Source organism: Zosterops lateralis (assembly GCF_965231275.1).
Source record: "Zosterops lateralis genome assembly, chromosome: Z".
Lineage (NCBI taxonomy): Eukaryota > Metazoa > Chordata > Aves > Passeriformes > Zosteropidae > Zosterops > Zosterops lateralis.
The window spans coordinates 52,828,818-52,845,810 of NC_139800.1; the positions used below are offsets into that span (position 1 = coordinate 52,828,818).

At 37.8% G+C, this 16,993-nt stretch overlaps 1 protein-coding gene across 1 annotated transcript in view; it reads right to left on the reverse strand.

Moving 5' to 3' along the window:
* The window catches only part of ECPAS (Ecm29 proteasome adaptor and scaffold), a 58,736-nt gene that overhangs the window by 38,422 nt on the left and 3,321 nt on the right, over positions 1–16,993 (reverse strand). The window contains 10 exon segments of the mRNA XM_083883506.1: positions 432–510; positions 782–867; positions 1,036–1,155; positions 1,402–1,483; positions 2,699–2,838; positions 3,314–3,482; positions 5,375–5,527; positions 6,621–6,739; positions 8,331–8,447; positions 12,915–13,045. Coding sequence (XP_083739632.1) covers positions 432–510; positions 782–867; positions 1,036–1,155; positions 1,402–1,483; positions 2,699–2,838; positions 3,314–3,482; positions 5,375–5,527; positions 6,621–6,739; positions 8,331–8,447; positions 12,915–13,045 — 1,196 coding nt within the window.

A 16,993-nucleotide genomic window follows, 5' to 3' on the forward strand; every position in this document is an offset into this window, starting at 1 on the left:
TGGAAACACCTCATCAGGCCAGACTTGCATTTGCAGTTCTCTTTGGTAACACCCCATAGTAATACCATCCCTGGATAGATAGGATGGAATGTATAACAAGCAGGCCTATACAGATACTTAACACAATGTGATAATCATCCAGAGCTGAGATCCCTTTATATTACTGTGCTCTCTTTATATTACTAACACTATTGTTTCCTGAGATTTTGCAATCGGTGCCCAAGCATGTGGTGTTAAATAAATAGAACAGTTTTCCTATATAGCATTTTAAAATATTTGCTCCTCTTCAAAAAAAAAAATTCTTAAAAGGTATCCTCTGGCAACCTCTCAAGCAAACACAAAAAAAATAATACATCAGTTTCTGTTGTAAGTTTATTTATCTTTTGCTTGCATTCACATGACGGATTACAGTAAAGAATTTTTCATCTTACCTCTTTGTATTCATTGATCAGCTTTGTAAGTCCATTTAAAAGCATTGGACCTAAGGGCTTTATTTTATTCTCTGGACAACTGCAATTAGAGAAATCAACAAAATATTATCTTATGCATCCCTGAAAAGGATCTTCTCTAGTATCACTTCTCTCAGCTGTGTTAAGATGAGAAATTACAATTTATTGTTGCAAGCACAGATATACTGAGCTTTCAGGACTAAGTCAAAAACTCCCCCTACTTTCTTTGAGTTCTAGTACTCATTATTTCAGTTATAGCTTTATTAAACAGAGTGACTTCTAGGCAAATAGCCTAAAAATAGCCTAGGCCTTGTGTTCTCTGGACTACTTACATTATACAAATATGATGCACGAACTGCAAAGACAGACTTCTCAGTTTTGCATTTGTGTTTGCACCGAAGAGTCCATCATATACCACCTGACCAAAAGGAAGGAGCAGATTAGAGAGTGGCTTCACTTTCAAAGATTTTCATTCCTCCTCTTCTTTAAACACTGTCATCAGTAACAATGCTTCCTACCTCAAAGTACTGGAGGAACTGTATCATCAAACTGATTAGGAAGTGTAACTTTGGAAAATAAGCATCACCTGAATGTTAGCTGGGAACATTTCCGCAGCTTGCCGGGATCGTAGAAGATGAGGAACTATCTTTAATTTAACACGGGTGCTGACTGACTCTCGTTTCATTTCTGGTTTCAGAACAGATCCCTGTCAGAAATAGATGAAATAGTACATCTTTGGACACCAGTAAATTACTTTCTGCTGCAAATCAGAACACACTGCTACAGAGAAAAAAAAAATATATTCGAACAGCATAAATATTCAGTGAAAGCAGATATCAAAGGAAGTGACAGATTTAAGAAATACATTTTTTAAATAAAATAAGACAACTAAAATTACTTCCTCAGCAATTAAGAAGATAGATGACTCTGAGGACAATCTTACAAATCTTACCTCCTTGGTTTTCAGTGGTATATCCCCAAGATACACTTTATACATTTTATTGATGATAGCAGGATTGTTCCAGTCAATTAAACTGAAGGAAAAAAACCACATTGAACACCAACACGTTATGATTCTGATCTTTGACCACTTCTTAAAATACAGCACTTTGTATCATGTTCATATTATTCCCAAAATTTACACAGAACTCCTCAGTTTGACTTCTAACTACTTTTCCCACATTCACATAATATATAATCCTAAAGAACGTGACCTAATTACACTTCAACAATTTCTGACAACATGATATCAAGTAATTTGTTAGAAACCTATATCCCCCCTTCTCTCCCACTGAAATAAGACATACAGACCATGGTAATATAGCAGTTGAGTATCAACTGGTAATCTGTGAAGTAGCATATATTTCTCATAAAAGACATTCAGCATTACATATTGTCCACACAGTTATTTTTCTCTCCAGGTAAAGAATACCAACTCAGAAGGAAAGATGAGACAAGCAGCAAAGGAGAGACCAGCTTCCCTAACCAGGCTTCATTATTTAATAGAATCATCTCCCCTGTCATGACTGGGGTTCATGAACAGACTTCAGTTGCAGAAGATTTCACATTACAAATCTGACTCCATGTTAAACAGTCCTACAGAAGCCAACCTATGCATTTCAGAGATGGGCCTGTCTTGCTCCAAACTCCTACATGAGCCAGCAAATCTCTCACTGTCAATGTCTCAGGAAACAGGATCAACAGCCATTACTCTGGCCCCTTGATGACTTAAAGACAGAAGCATTGTCTTTAGATGATGAAAGGTGAACTGCAGGTAAGCAAAAGTTTCAGTGATAATGGTAGTGTTGGCAGTGTTTGCCAAACTTTCTAGACTATGATCCATTTCACAATTAGTCTCTTTACTCTCCTAGTAAGTTAAATGAAAGTATATTTTTCTGGGAATCATTTACTAAAGCCTTATTGACAATTGACAATCCATAGAGGACAAGGCAGAAACCACTGTTATCCTTTATGATTCGGTAAGAAAATGGCTCAAAAGTGATATCAAAAATGATCAAACCCACACAACTAAAGCTGTCAGCTCTGGAGCCAAGTGACATTTCCAGCTGCAAGACTGCAAACCACACCATTCCAAGCTCAGTGGGAACACATGGCAGCTTCATAGATAGAGCGGGTACTTCAGCCTTCCTCTCTTCCCTCCAGCACAGCCTCTCTGGAGCGCTACATTCATAGCAGCTAGCTGTTTCAGGAATACTAACACCCATCTTTTCCAACCATCCAGACCTTACCTTTGCTTGCTCTTTAGTTCAAGGTCTGCTGCAGTGGCAACACTGTGTCTTGTATCACTGGAGGCTACAACAAGGTGTATAACAGCTTCAAGTTCGGGCACTTGCTCAGCTTCAATGAACTTCACTATCCCCAGCTTACACTGTTCAACACCAGGGAAAGACAGTGTTACTGACAAGAGAGTGGATGTTACAGTAACTGTAGCCACTCAGCTGTCTGAAATCATGGCTTCTGCTTGCTTAAGGAGAAGTTCACATGCTCTCCCTCTCTTAGCTTGCCTCCTGTTAAAGTCATCCACAGCAAAGTACCAGTATTATCATTACGGGATACTCTGAAAAGGGTATGCTAAAAAGGGATGCTTCAGAAACAGAAGACACTGTTGCAATCTTTGGGAGTAAAACACAAGGATAGGCTGCAGCTATGGCTGCTTACTCATCGTCTTCCTCCCTACCTCCTTAAGGCATCATGCATAATCCCTCAATAAATTCCCTCAGGGCAACTAAAGACCTGGTCAGAATCAGTCATGTATTTTCCCTCTGGCTCTCCATTCCTCCATCCGCAACTGTTCCCATTACCACCCACAGCTCACCAAGGACCAGCCCCACAGCCCTAAATACCTGTTCTAGCAGTTCTGGTGTCCATGGACTATCTCCAATTACCCTTTTGGCTGCATAAAAGCTCATCCCTGGAGGTGGCTGAGGGATTCCAGGACCTCCTGCGCTACTTGATGAAGACCCCTGGGATGAGGGCACATTTTGTCGACTTTGAGACTCATTCAATACAAACCTAAGCAGGCAGGGAAAGACATCTATTAGAGTTCTTAGCCTACAAACCAGAAAAAAATTATCTCTTTTGTATTAGAAGTAAATACTCATGCAGTACTACATTCAAGAAACTCATGCTAAAAGCTCCAATAAAATTTGTATGATTTCTACGAAAGACACAAACCTAACAAGGGAAACAATGAAGCATATGCAACACAAGTGGAAGGAAACAAATCCTGATATATATTAAAAAAAAAAGAGATACTGTCCTGGAAAATGGCAGTTTTAGTACGGGGCAGGGAAGGAAAGCAAAGGAAAAAGTATACCCAGTCTCTTGTTTTGTAAGGCTAGTCTAGCTGCCCTGTGCTCACCTCCATGCTTTCATAAAAGCCACCCCACCTCCCCATGTATTCTTGGAAGCTTGGCCAAATGGCCTGAAAATTGCAGAGCACAGACCAGCAAGAATTATTTTGCCCCAGCCAGCTTCCCATTTTGCATTCAGCACTCAGGCAACAAAAAGAGGTAAACAACCTCAACAATAAAGATTCATTACAAGTCTCATTAGTTAAAACTTTGAACACTTTATTATGAGCTTTAAGCCCCACAGTTAAGATTTCTGGTTGCTTTATTGCACCAAACAGACCAAGTTCTAACAAGCATAAATTAGCTGTAAATCAGTGCACACAGCTTCACCTCAGGGAGCAAGAGTTTAAGAGACAGACATCCAGAGCCACAGGCTAGCTCAGTGACACTTTCTAGCACCCTCTGGAAAGAAAATTAAAACCTTCACCTCCTATTTTCAGTGTCTCTGAGCGTTTTCTCAGAGGTCTTTTCCAAACTAAATGATTCTGCAATTTAAAAACTCATGCTTTGCCAGCGTATTAAGCATGGAAGGGAGTGAAGTATCACTGGAAAGCCCAGGGACTTCATCTGCTGAGGCTACAGCCATGGATGAAGCTAAAAGCAATCAACCTGGGTCAGCTGAAGAGTGTGACTCATGAACAGAAGAATAGGCATATAAACTGCAAGATTCTGTATATTCAAACAAAAGGGAAGTGGCCCCCAAATTATCTGATGGAGAGCATAGGCTCCAACAAATCTACATGGAGAAAGACCATGTGCTCACTATTTTAAGTTCATTCCTTTAGGTTAATCCATTCAGGTGAGCAAGAGGTATGAGCTTAAAAAAGTCATACTGGAACCAATCCTGTGAGACTTTCATTGCCAGAAAAAATAGAACTGTGTTCCACCATCAAAATTATTTCTATTTTCTTTCAAAGCAAAAGTTCCTCTAGCAATACAAAGACACATCAAAAACAGTGGAAAAAATATTTTGAGAAAATATTGATTTTAGAAGATTCCTCACAAGCAGTGATCAGTAAATTCAAGTTGGTCTGTACAGTCTTCTTGCCTTCAAAAACAGTGTTCACACTAAGACAACATTATTGCAGTTTGAAAATTTTTCACCACAAGACAGCCAAAAGAATCTTGTTCAAAGGTTCAACTCTGGAAAGTAAGTTTTTTAGAGATTATTCTTGCTTATGATCTCAGAGGCATAAGCCTTAAAATTCAACTGCAGAAAGATTAGTACACATTTTTGTCAGGCTTCTATTTGAAAGGATTGCCTATTTAATAGGTAGCTCATATGTCTCATAGTTTCACTTTGATCTCAAGAGGTAAGGACAGAACTGTGTAACACCTAATTTAAGTACAAAAGTGATGTTTTGTAAAATAAGGAATATAGTGATCCTGTTCTTAAAATTCTTAAAATATCAACTTCTCTTGTACCTTTCCACTGGTTTTATTTGAGCCAGGAAGTAACAGTGTACTTTAAATGAATTTTCAAGGGTGTAGTTTGTACTGTTTCACACATAAAGAACACATCAACGCTAGAGAAGACTGGTATCAACTCACCCATAAGGCATAAGAAGAACATCCAACATAAAGTCCAAAAGCAGCTGTACAGTCTTTGGTTTTTCAGCAAGATTAAATGGAGAGGCTGCTGCTTTCAGTGGTTCCGCAGGGTATTTCATGTGAAAAAGGGTTGGTATTAGAAGATGCATTAGGCTGAAAAACAATTACATTTACTGCAACCATTAAAAAAAAACATACCTGTTTATTTATAACACACAAGAGAGAAACCTTTTACAAAAAAAAAAAAAAATTAACAAAAGTTAAACACATTCACAATCCAGTGGCCTCTATTTACCATTTGATGTACTTAAAAATGGAAAGCAGAAGATAAATGGTGATTTGTCCTTAAAATGGAACATGTGTCTGCATGCATGCAGATATTTGGAGAGATAAAGTCACTGTCTTTGTCCAGATTTTTGGCAGTTTCATAATTATGTCACAGAATACAGTCTAGGACTGTCTCATTCTTAAAAAACACTGGCAAATACACTGGTGGCATATCAGTACAGCTTTTCCAAAGATTACAATACAGATTTTCCAAAGCCCTCTTCCCTATGCCTTTTCAACTGAGAAAAACAATGCTCTAAGTATTTTCACAATGATCTCGTGAATGGAATCAAGATTTTACTGCAAGACCTTTCAGTAATGAAATTTTAAAAATATTTTTACACCATCACAGTATGTAGAGTGAACAAAGACATGATTTTAATGACAATTTCCAATCCCAACAGTGGAAACTCATCTCAGTATAGGCAAGAACCAGGCCCACCAGTAACAGTTTTCTAGAAGTTCTTAGTATAAAGCAGTTCCCAACAGTCTTTTCTTCACATATTACAACTTAGGTAAAATTCCTATTTACTTGAAACACTATCTCTCAATTTAAAGAGGCCAATCTGAGATATCTAGCGCTGTTCCTGCAGCTGGTCAGAGGGTATCTACTGAAGATCTGGCCTTAAGCTGGAAACCAGAACTTGATGAAGACGCATGGGGGATATGGACAGGCATTTCACTTCCATCATAATACAGACCCCTTATCATATAGGGAGTCTACTGCTGCCAATTCTTTATATTATTACAGCATTAGACTGTAAGAATTTTTCGTACCACCCTAATAACTGAATTACTGATCCAAGAACATCCCAAGTAATGAAGACAGCACTAAGGAAAAAAATATTTTACCAACTGACACAAATTATTTTACTAAAACAATACCAACAAAATTTGCCCCAAGAGTAAATAGTTATACCTGTCTTGTTGTGGTTGAGGTTTCCCTTCCATTGCAGTGAGAAGGGTTGGAGCCAATTCACACTGTTTTTCCACAGGCAGACGGGGGTATCCCATCTTAACATAAATTATGGTAAAATTCTAAAGGGATAGAAAAAGCACACACTATTGCAGCAATGGAAAAGAACCTCTTTTCGTATGTCCTGTTACATAATTGGGTATTGGAAACACCATATGTTTTGTAAGATCAATTTCTTAAATCTAAGACTTACCAGACTGACAACCAAAGCAGAGACTCAGCAAGGAGTACTCAGAGCAGGTCTTGCTGGGCCTCTGCTTTAAAAGGTGGAAAAAAATGAAAAAAATTTGCTCTAGTTTTTCTTTTTCACTGCCAATTTCACCAAAAGCATCTGCAACTAAGCAACAGTTTAAAAGAAAGCAAATGTAATGATCTCTCTTATCTGTTGCAGAAATAAAATAGAAAATAATATTAAATAAATACAAACTCAGTATCACAGACAAAAATCTCCATTGAAAACATGTTTCTAAATCACCTTATTTAAAAGTTGTAAATGCAGTTAGGAGTCCAGTGACAGGAAAGTACAGCAGAGCAATACTGAATACTGCACTAACTGTTATGCTGCTCATCTAAATCCAGCCAAGAACTGCAGTGTAAGAGTTGTGTCCCATGACCTGGCTGAAAGAAGTGCCAAAGAGGAGTGCTGTAGTGCACTATGCTACTCTGTAGACAACACTTGAGTTAAAATCCTATGAAGCCTTATGATGCAGAGCAATATACATCACTGAGATACATGAATGAAAATACATTTTAGACAAGTCCAGCCAAATGCATAGTTTGTCAATTATGTCTTTAAACAAGATCGTTCATCTTGCTCTACAAAACATATGCACTACAGAAGTCTTGGTCATTTCTAAAAAGTGAATTACAGATAACGCCACTTGCTTAGGACAACCTAAGATTACTTTTATGTATGTCACTGCTTTTTAAAGTCTAAATATTTCTCCACACATTTCTAAGACATTATATTTTTATTTATGCTTCACACAGGACTGAATAGTAAAATGAAAAGTACAAGTTTCCATATGATTTAATAACTTTTGTAACACAATGACAATTTGCAACAGACCAATCTAAACTGAAATGTAAACTGTTTCATAGTTTCATAAAAACATTTTAAAATTATTTTCACTTTTTCAATTAGATTGAATGAAATAATCTGTGGGAGTTGCACCATCTATAAAATAACTTTTCTTTTCATCTTGCTCAGCTAAGGTCTTGACCCTAAAACCACATAAAAATACAGATCCTCATGTGTTCAAAGAAGTAAAGTAAAAAAAAAGTTTTAAGTTTTAAAAAAACGTTTAAAGTAAAAATAGAGTAAATCTGATCCTGCAGATAGCAGGATAAGGATTGGTAGCTGCTTGCAAAATGCAGCTTCTACCAATGAACAGACCCTTTACAATACAAGCAATGACAATCATGAAATATCAAGAGTAACTGTCAGTAATTCGAACAGCAAAATGCTTTATGAAACTAAGTTTTACCCAGATCAGACTATAAAATTGAGTATAAAAAAATCTCTTAAAACATCAATCTATTAACAATTACACACTTGCGAGGAAAACTGACATGGCTAAATACAGGAGCTTTAAAGAATATTCTGCTTGTTAAAGTAAAGCAGCAAACAGTGTTGGAAGAACAGATACTTACAGTGACAAATGACACTGCAGAAGGATCTTGATATTGAACTAGCAATGTCTCTACTGGAAGCTGAATTTTTGGTCGACTTTTGATGCGCTTATTCAGATGAACCAGCAGCTCCATGACCTGACAGGAAGAAAAAAAACAACAAAAAAAACCTTGAAAGAACCACCATTAATGTTGCTACTTTGGGGTCCAATCATCAAGCTCAGTCCATTAGGCAGGCTTAGTAAAAGCAAATCAGGCCTGATCTAACAGATTATTTAATCTGTGAGAAAACAGCCGCCATCATGAACTATCTTGTAAGTACTATCTTGAAATCATGTTGCTGTTAAGACAAACACAGAAATCTCAAACCACACCACAGTCAGTAACATCCATCAACAGAAATATAAGAAAGAAAGGATTACTGAAGATGATGAGTTCTCTCTACAGTTTGGTTACTATCTGTCAAAGCTGGCTCTGGCTTGGAAATCTGCATTGCTGCTCTATATTGAGCTGCAGAACAACTCCAATTCACAGAACAGACTCGCCCCTCCAGCCCCAAAAAAATCCCCACCCATGATAAAGTTACCAAATAAGCATATGAGAACTGTTTGGAGTGGAACATTACAGAACTGAAATCGTTCAAACAAGAGGAGAAGCCAACAGGAGTGCTGTGAATGTCAGGCCAAAGCAATCTGCAGTCCTGCCTGGGCAGGCAGAGCCGCAGCAGCAATGTCAACGGGAACAGGCAGTTGCTCAAGGGGAATGACCCTGGGCTCTGACAGACAACAAGCAAAACCAGGGCCAGAGTGTGTTGAAACAAGAGAGGTGCACCGTAGTATTTAGCTCATGATGAAGACTATCAAACAGGGGATGGGACCCAGAGGGTTTGTACAGTCTTTATTATCAGAGGTTTCCAAGACTTATCTCGATAAAATCTTCACCTTCATCCTGAACTGAACTTGTAATGGACTGTTTTATATAGGAGATTGGACTAGAGACCTCCTAAGGTCCCCTCCAAGCTGAATTATCCCATGATTTTACAATCCTATTAGGTAGTTCCTTAGCATCACCAAAATGCCATTTGTAAATGGAGGTATTATAAATGAATGAAGTAAACTGAAAAGCTACAATTTCTACTCTGGAAAAATTATCCATTCTGAGAAATCACACTGAACATCTGCATCTTACTTGCAAACTTTATCAGATTCTCAGAAAAGGTGGTACAAAAAAATGGAAGTGACATTAGATGAAGTCAGTTCAGTTCCAGCAAAGCCAGTCACAGCCAGTCCTAGATTCACATTGACTTCAAGCAATTCAAGCCAAAAAGCCAGCGTGTCATGTGTTTTCAAATAATCATTGCCTTGGTCATAGTACACTAAAAAGCAGCTAAATTCCTGTCACTGAAGCTCGTAATGGAAACTGCAGAACCATATGAACACTGAGCTGCATATGAGCAGCCTCTTAGACATCATCTTTACATCTGCTCCATGACTAGGTCTCAAACAAAATAATGTCCAGCTGTAATCTAGAGAAACTGAAGAGCTGATTGCAAACATGTGATTGAAACCAGAGGTAAACTAATAAACTAAGCAACACTGACTGCAACCAAATCGTGCTGCTGTAAATTTATTATAACCATTACAGACTCATAGTATTTTAGAGGGGAAAAAAAAATCTGTCTACACAGACTTCTTTGAGAAATGGTAGGAGATACTATGACAGAACTCAAGAAACATGTTCAAATTACCAGTGGTGGCTGGTAAAAAAAGACGGGGCTGGATTTGTGTATGTGTGAGGGTTTAGCTCATGTTCTGTTTCTCTAATCATTAGTCAAATAAGTGAGCTAAGGATCTCATCAGTAATACTCTTCAGACCTGATTCAAGAAAATGTCTGCACTTTTGACTTCTTTTATTTTTGCAGGCCTCACATGGAGATTCATTTAAAGTGACAACGATACCCAGTCTGGCACAAATGCTGCCAGTGCAAAAACACTTCTTGGAGCTCATCTGAAGAAGCAGAGTGAATCTACCCTGAATTAGTTCTTTGTGTGACACCACTAGGATAATTGATTCTGTAAAAGACACTTAGAGTAAAATTTAACCCATTTGTCAAACCGTGGTCTGAAAAGGGATTACTTCTTCACCCTAAATGGATTAAGAAGGTATAGGCATTACAAGCTTATCCCCACAGTTAGACTACATCCTAGATCTGAAAATGTATGAGGGCAATGAGTTCAAATTACTGAATGCTGCAGCAATAGTGACCTAATAGTCATAAAATTAAGGGCAGCAATAAAACCAACAAAGGAATACATTAAGGCATAAGGAAGAAAAATTGAATTTAATTCCCCCTTTTTATTCCAGCAGTATGAGCACGAGGACAAACTTAGTCTGGGGAGTCAAAGTAAAATTAGAACATAATCAATCCTTGTGGTGTACTTGTGAACCAAATCATACCTCTAAAGTTGCATGAAAGAAGTCTTTGAACAACTGTAATGCTCTACACTTAGCAGTATACTCACAACACACAAACGTTATCTGCTCATATCTCTACTATCAAAAGCTACACTGTCAATTCATATAAAATTATGTACGTTTTTAAAGTATGGTTAACTATATTAGCACACTGTTTTATTGCTGTTGGTGGTAGGTACATGGGTTTTTAACCACAACAATCACTGCAGGAGAGACACATGACATAGGGTGTCAGTTTTGTCACTGGTAATAGGAGTCATTGGGTTAATAAAGAGTTTGCTCTTCTCTTTCCATTTTATTTCATTCCTTAGCTTTATTAGATCAGCTTTCCAATCACCTGAGAACTCATGCTTAAAAATACATGTTTTCATTTTGCTAACATTGTCTTAACATGATTTAAGCTGCTGTTGAACAACAAGCACATTCATAGTTATCCACCAGGCAAAATTAGCAATGGAGAGTTAGGTATTTGAAAGGGCAGTAGAATTTTAGCATTTAGCATGCTTCCCCACTACATTAAACATATAAAAGCAAGAAGATTGACAAGCTGGATTCCAATGTAAGTAATGGAAAAGGGGAATGTGCACATGGAAGAAATTTACTTGCAGATTATACACTACATAGTAAATGTTCACTGATATCCATTAGAATAAAACACTCAGAGTCTACCCCTCACCTCTGTCTCACTGATAAACTATTTTGCCATGTGAAAAAAAAAAAAAAAGTTAAAAATTCAGCACATACAGAGCCTTCTTTCTACATTTTGATTTATTATGAAAACAAATGCCCTTCACTGATATAGCAAGGGCAGAATTCAGGGTAAGCTACATGACTGCAATGAATTTCACAAATACATTCAAGTGCTATAATTGCTTGTATTATTATCATCTGGTGTAGATGAAAATCAACAGTTTAAATACCTAAAAGGAAGAAGAAATAATTTTTATTCCATTATTCACTCTAATGCAAAAACTATTAACTATTACTACAATACACCCTTAAGTAGGCTGTGACTTCAAGAGGCCTCTTAAAATTTAATATTCAAAAGACTAGTCCTCCTCATTTCCTGAATCTTCCAAAACCCCAAAACAACTGACAACACATTCCAGCTTAGAGAAAAAAAATCATACAAAGACACCCTAAGAAATTTCACCAGCAGGCTAAATGCCTTTCTTCATGGCTTCAAGCACACATGGTAAGTAAGTATTCAGAAGAACACTCCATTTGAGCTGGAGTATCTGTCCTTCAGCACAGTGGAATGGTATGACATCCATGGATCCACTTTCACGCAATCACTCTTAGGGCCACGTTTTGTGCAGAACAGAGAAAATCTATGCTAGTTACTTGCAGCTTCTGAAATCTACTTATAAATGTAGTGACAGTATGATCATTTTCCTATTTCTACAAGACAGAGGGACTTAATGAAAAGCTTCTTTTCCACCACTAACTCCCCAACCCTTCATCTGCACTCTTCTCTAAAATGTTCCAGTCCACTCCTATTACCAGAACTAAAACCTAATGCAGAAAACTAAATTCCCCAGTTACATGTTAAATTCTACCTCTAGAACTGCTTGGTCCTTGTTCCTTATGCCTGGTTACGGGCAAAACCAAACAGTTTTGGTCGCCCAAATACATATTAAAGTACCTGAATAAATTCTGTGATAAAATTGTCTTCTTTACCAGGGAACTGAATTTTTTCAGGTAGGTATCACACCCCATCTTCAAAATTACTTGGTTTTTGCTCTTATTCCAGTTATTAGCCAATTATGGCATCAATGAGTATGGCTTCATGGTATCTTGTGCACAGAAGCAAGCCTGCTTCACAAGTGCCCTAAGCCAGGTAGAAGCTCAACAGCCCTGGAAGCCATGGCAACTGTCCCTATGGCAGCAAGTCTCCATCCTATCCTCAAGTGGAAACAAATACAGCTGCCATACATCTGCAAAGCCCCTGCTGACACAAGCACTGATGGCTTTGTTTAAGCTCTAGAGGTGTAATGAACCAATTCTCTATCATGGTAATGATAATTTTTCCTCAAAGAGTAATTTTCTCAACAGAGAACATCCAAGCATAGTGAATCATGATACATCATGGGCATTTCCTTCTTCTTGATCAGGACAATGTATCATTACCTTTTTGCGAACTCCTTCCTGTGTGCTGGACAGCTTGAGGAGAACAGGGGGTAGGAATTTGGAAATAATGTTCTGCAACTGTTCATCTGTTTCTGCATGGCCAAGGCGCAAGAACACACGCTCCAGCTGATCTGCAATTAATTAAAAAAAAAAAAAAAAAAAAAAAAAAAAAAAAAAAAAAAAAAAAAAAAAAAAGAGAAACTGGTTGAAACTCAAAATTCCTGTAGCAAGAAAACTTTTTCTGAACATCCCTTAATGGACTTAGAAGAAATGCTGCACAATGTCACAATGGCATTAGAGTACTTGTATCTCAACAGCAACTATCACAGATTTTTAACACTGAGAAAACTATTGATGGTAGAAACCAGCCTGATGACTTCTAGTACTAGCCTTCACAAGTACATGAGACCTCTCCTAGCAAAGACAAAAGTAACTAAGGCTGCCTTTGCACGTACAGTCCACACACCTGAAAGCACAAGAAACAGGCTAGAGTGAAAAATCAGTTTTTTGAAGCTCAAACTGTTCCAGGGTAAATTTGATACTCACAGGTTAGGGTTACAGGAGTATTCATATGACATCTTGACATGGGCTAACCTGTCTACTGGGGCACTTAGGTCTCACATAAAATCTGAACACACATTGGCTGAAGCAGTTACTTGTTTGTTTTAAGTAGCTGATCTATTTTCAAAAAGACAGCACTATCATCAACAGGAATAAGAGCACAAGCGTGAAATGTAGGTCATGCTGCTGTGATCCCATTATCACTCTACAAAGTGGCTGGAATGTTTTAATTCACCTTCCTTTGGCCAGCCCATCACTCCCCAAACCCAGAATGGAATGAACAAAAAAACATTTCACAAAAACAGATGGCAACAAAATTTTCTGTCAATAGCTCAAGCACAAAGGGTGAGGACCATTTGTTTTTATAAAAACAAGGTTAAAAGTCCTTACTTTAAGTGTCAGCATGCAGCTGCCCCAACAGTCACACCAGAAACAAAGCAAAGCCTCCCCAGCAGCACTCCCAACAGCTGGACTGAGAAGAGTCTTTGGGCACAGGACCAGGAGCATCTGTTATTCATCCTGCAGCAATGGAGCCAGACTCACAGGCAGCAAGGAGACCCAATGCTTTTGAAGGGTTAAAGGTCTTAAGACATCCTACAAGGAGGAAATAATTTCCTCAAAGACTAATGTAAAGTGACCTATAGCAAGCTAAGATTAGAAGGAGACCAAGGAGAGACCTCCTTCTGCAGAGGAGGATCATCAGGCTGACTATAAAGGACTACTGTGGGGGAAAAAAAAAAAAAAAAAAGCACTGGTACAGGGCAGCAGTAAAGACTGAGGTGAATGGATATGGTTAGAACCCAAGTGAACAAAAGGGATGCTGAAATGCAAATACAGCTCTAACCAGCAAACTTATGATGATTTAGCTTCAGAGGCCCTTACTGTCCTATTTTTAAAACCTGTGCTAATCACAGCACTCATAGCATCTTTCCTCCTCTGCCAGATACAGATTAAACATAAACACACCCCTTCCAAGATTTCATTTTCTGCTGAGCAAATACGACAGGTAGCTGAACAGATAGAGGACAATGAAATTTTACTGTCAAGGAAACTACAAAACTATGCAGTTTATTTATATCTATAATATAAACTGAAGATACTACTCAATCTCATTGCAGATGGATTTCACAGACCACTCATTGTCAGCTAGTCAAGGGGTTTATAACACTTATCGCATGTTTCAATTTTTAAAAAAATCATGACATTTGATTTCTTTTCACCTTCTTTTTTGTGCCATCCTTCCCCCACTCCTATTATCCCAATAAGCCCTCATTCAAGGACCTCCTTGGTGTATCACTACCTTACAGGCATAAGGGACTACTGAAGTCACATCAAGCAGCTGAAAGTGCTCAAAAAATTATTAAAAACTGTCAAATCTTTCCCCTTGGACCTAGAACTCCAGGAGAACACTGCAGATCCATTATCCTTAAGTAAGTCAACTGAGGAATTTTCTCAACATGTTCTTTCACACAGCAACAGACCAAAAACAATTGTAACAACAGAAGATCGTTCTAAAGCCATTTGTGGGTAGTCACTGGACTACACACACCTTCTGAAAGGCAGAGAAATCATTTTGCACATTTACTCAGGAAATGAAGCAATGCATTGAATTGCAAGCACCTGCCCCATTTCCAGCTTCCTACATCATTCTGTTGTTTCAAGCAGCAACAAGAATGGTGGAAATAATAATATCAACAACAATAATAACAGATCAGGAGGACAAAAAGCTACTCCTTTCTTTATGCTGCCTGTGAGATAAGTTTATTACTTTTCTCATATCTCTGCTGCAAAGTCAGTTAAGCCCTAAGACTGTCATCAGATATCCTTCCCTTAACCATAACCATGACAAGACTTCAGCAAATTCAAGGATACTGGCGACCTGGATGTAGTTAATAAACTGGTCAGGAGTTTGTCAGAGCACTCTCCCATGATGCTGATGGAGGCTGTATCCACAGCAGTGGGACAGGAAAACAAAGAGCTATAAAACCTCTCAAGTACTGTACATCAAACATTTCCTCCACAGTTTTTATTCTACTAACAATTAAGACCATTTCTCAAGCTGACAGCATTCATTATGGGAATGCATAAACACTGGAGATTTAAAGTGCCACACACAATGGTCCAGGAAAGTAACTGTGGAGAAGTATCTGTGTCTCAGACGCTGTGTCCTGTCTTCATGTGTGCTGCAGACCTCCTGGCTGGCATGAGGAAAGTGTCTTTCCCTCCTTCATGTCTCTTCACACCCTCCATTCAGCCCCAGCCAGCAGGCAGATCACTATGCACCATACATCAAACAAGACAGTCTTCTCACAACTGGTCTCAATTCCCCATGTTGTGCATTTACGAAGTTTTTAAGTATAGAGCTAAAATCTTCTCCATCTGACTTTACAGCCCCTACTGCAAACTGAAAAACTGCACAATTGCAATTTTAGGAGCTTATCTGATAGTAGAAATAAGTAAAGCAAGATGTCCAACTTGCTTTACTACACACTAAGGAGGGCGGGAGGGGGCAGAAAGGACAAAACTGTTCAGAAAAAGCCTTAGCAACTGGAAAGCAATCTTAAAAGCATCATGTGTGCCACTGTTATGACAGTTAGCATTTTACTATGGATTAAAAAACACAACACAACAAAGAATAAGGTGCATGAGTAAAAAAATCATTAAGTAGTTTTCCTTTTATGATATGTACAACTAAGTCCACGCAGGATTTGAAGCAGTTATTCATGTATTTTGACACTATCACTTCTTTTCATGCTGCTGTGTAGTACTTTCACAAAAAACACCAATTTTATGGCATTTTCTTGAGGAAAAAAAAATATGGAGAACTGAACAAAAGACACTGTATTGCATACCATTGTGAAGATGGTATTTCCTTTCATTGTATATAAAAGAAACAAAAGGGCAGAAAAACATGATATATCTTTGTATCCTTATTTCTAACACCAGTGTCCAATCTGTAAAAACTGACACGGTGTATTTGGAATCTGCAATTCCCAAGTTACCATGGCAATGCAGCTATCTGTGAGAAAATGCATGCTTCACTTCTGGTTCTTTCCAATATCCATTTAAGACTACAAGGAGGAATACAGGTTTCAGCACTTAACAATCTTGCAAAGACAAAAAAGAATCATTTTCAAAACAGAGATAATGAGATAATGGCTACAAATTCTAAAAAAAAAAAAAAAACAAAAAAAAAAAAAAAAAAAAAAAAAAAAAAAAACAAAAAAAAAAAAAAAAAACCACCAAAAAAACCACAAAACCCTACACTGACAATGAGACACAAACTTCCAAATCCTGCAATACCATTCATTAAATAGTCAGTGTTATTTTAAGTTTTCTTACTTCAGAACTGACCTTGTGATCACACAAGGTAACAGTAAAACCCTACAGCCTGCTCACAGACAAAACATGTCCTTTCCTTCCATTTGGTAAATACTGACATGGAGCCTGTCAAAGAGAAATGAAAGACATAAAAAGGATAAAAATATGGATTAACAGTGAAATAACTACCTCAATAT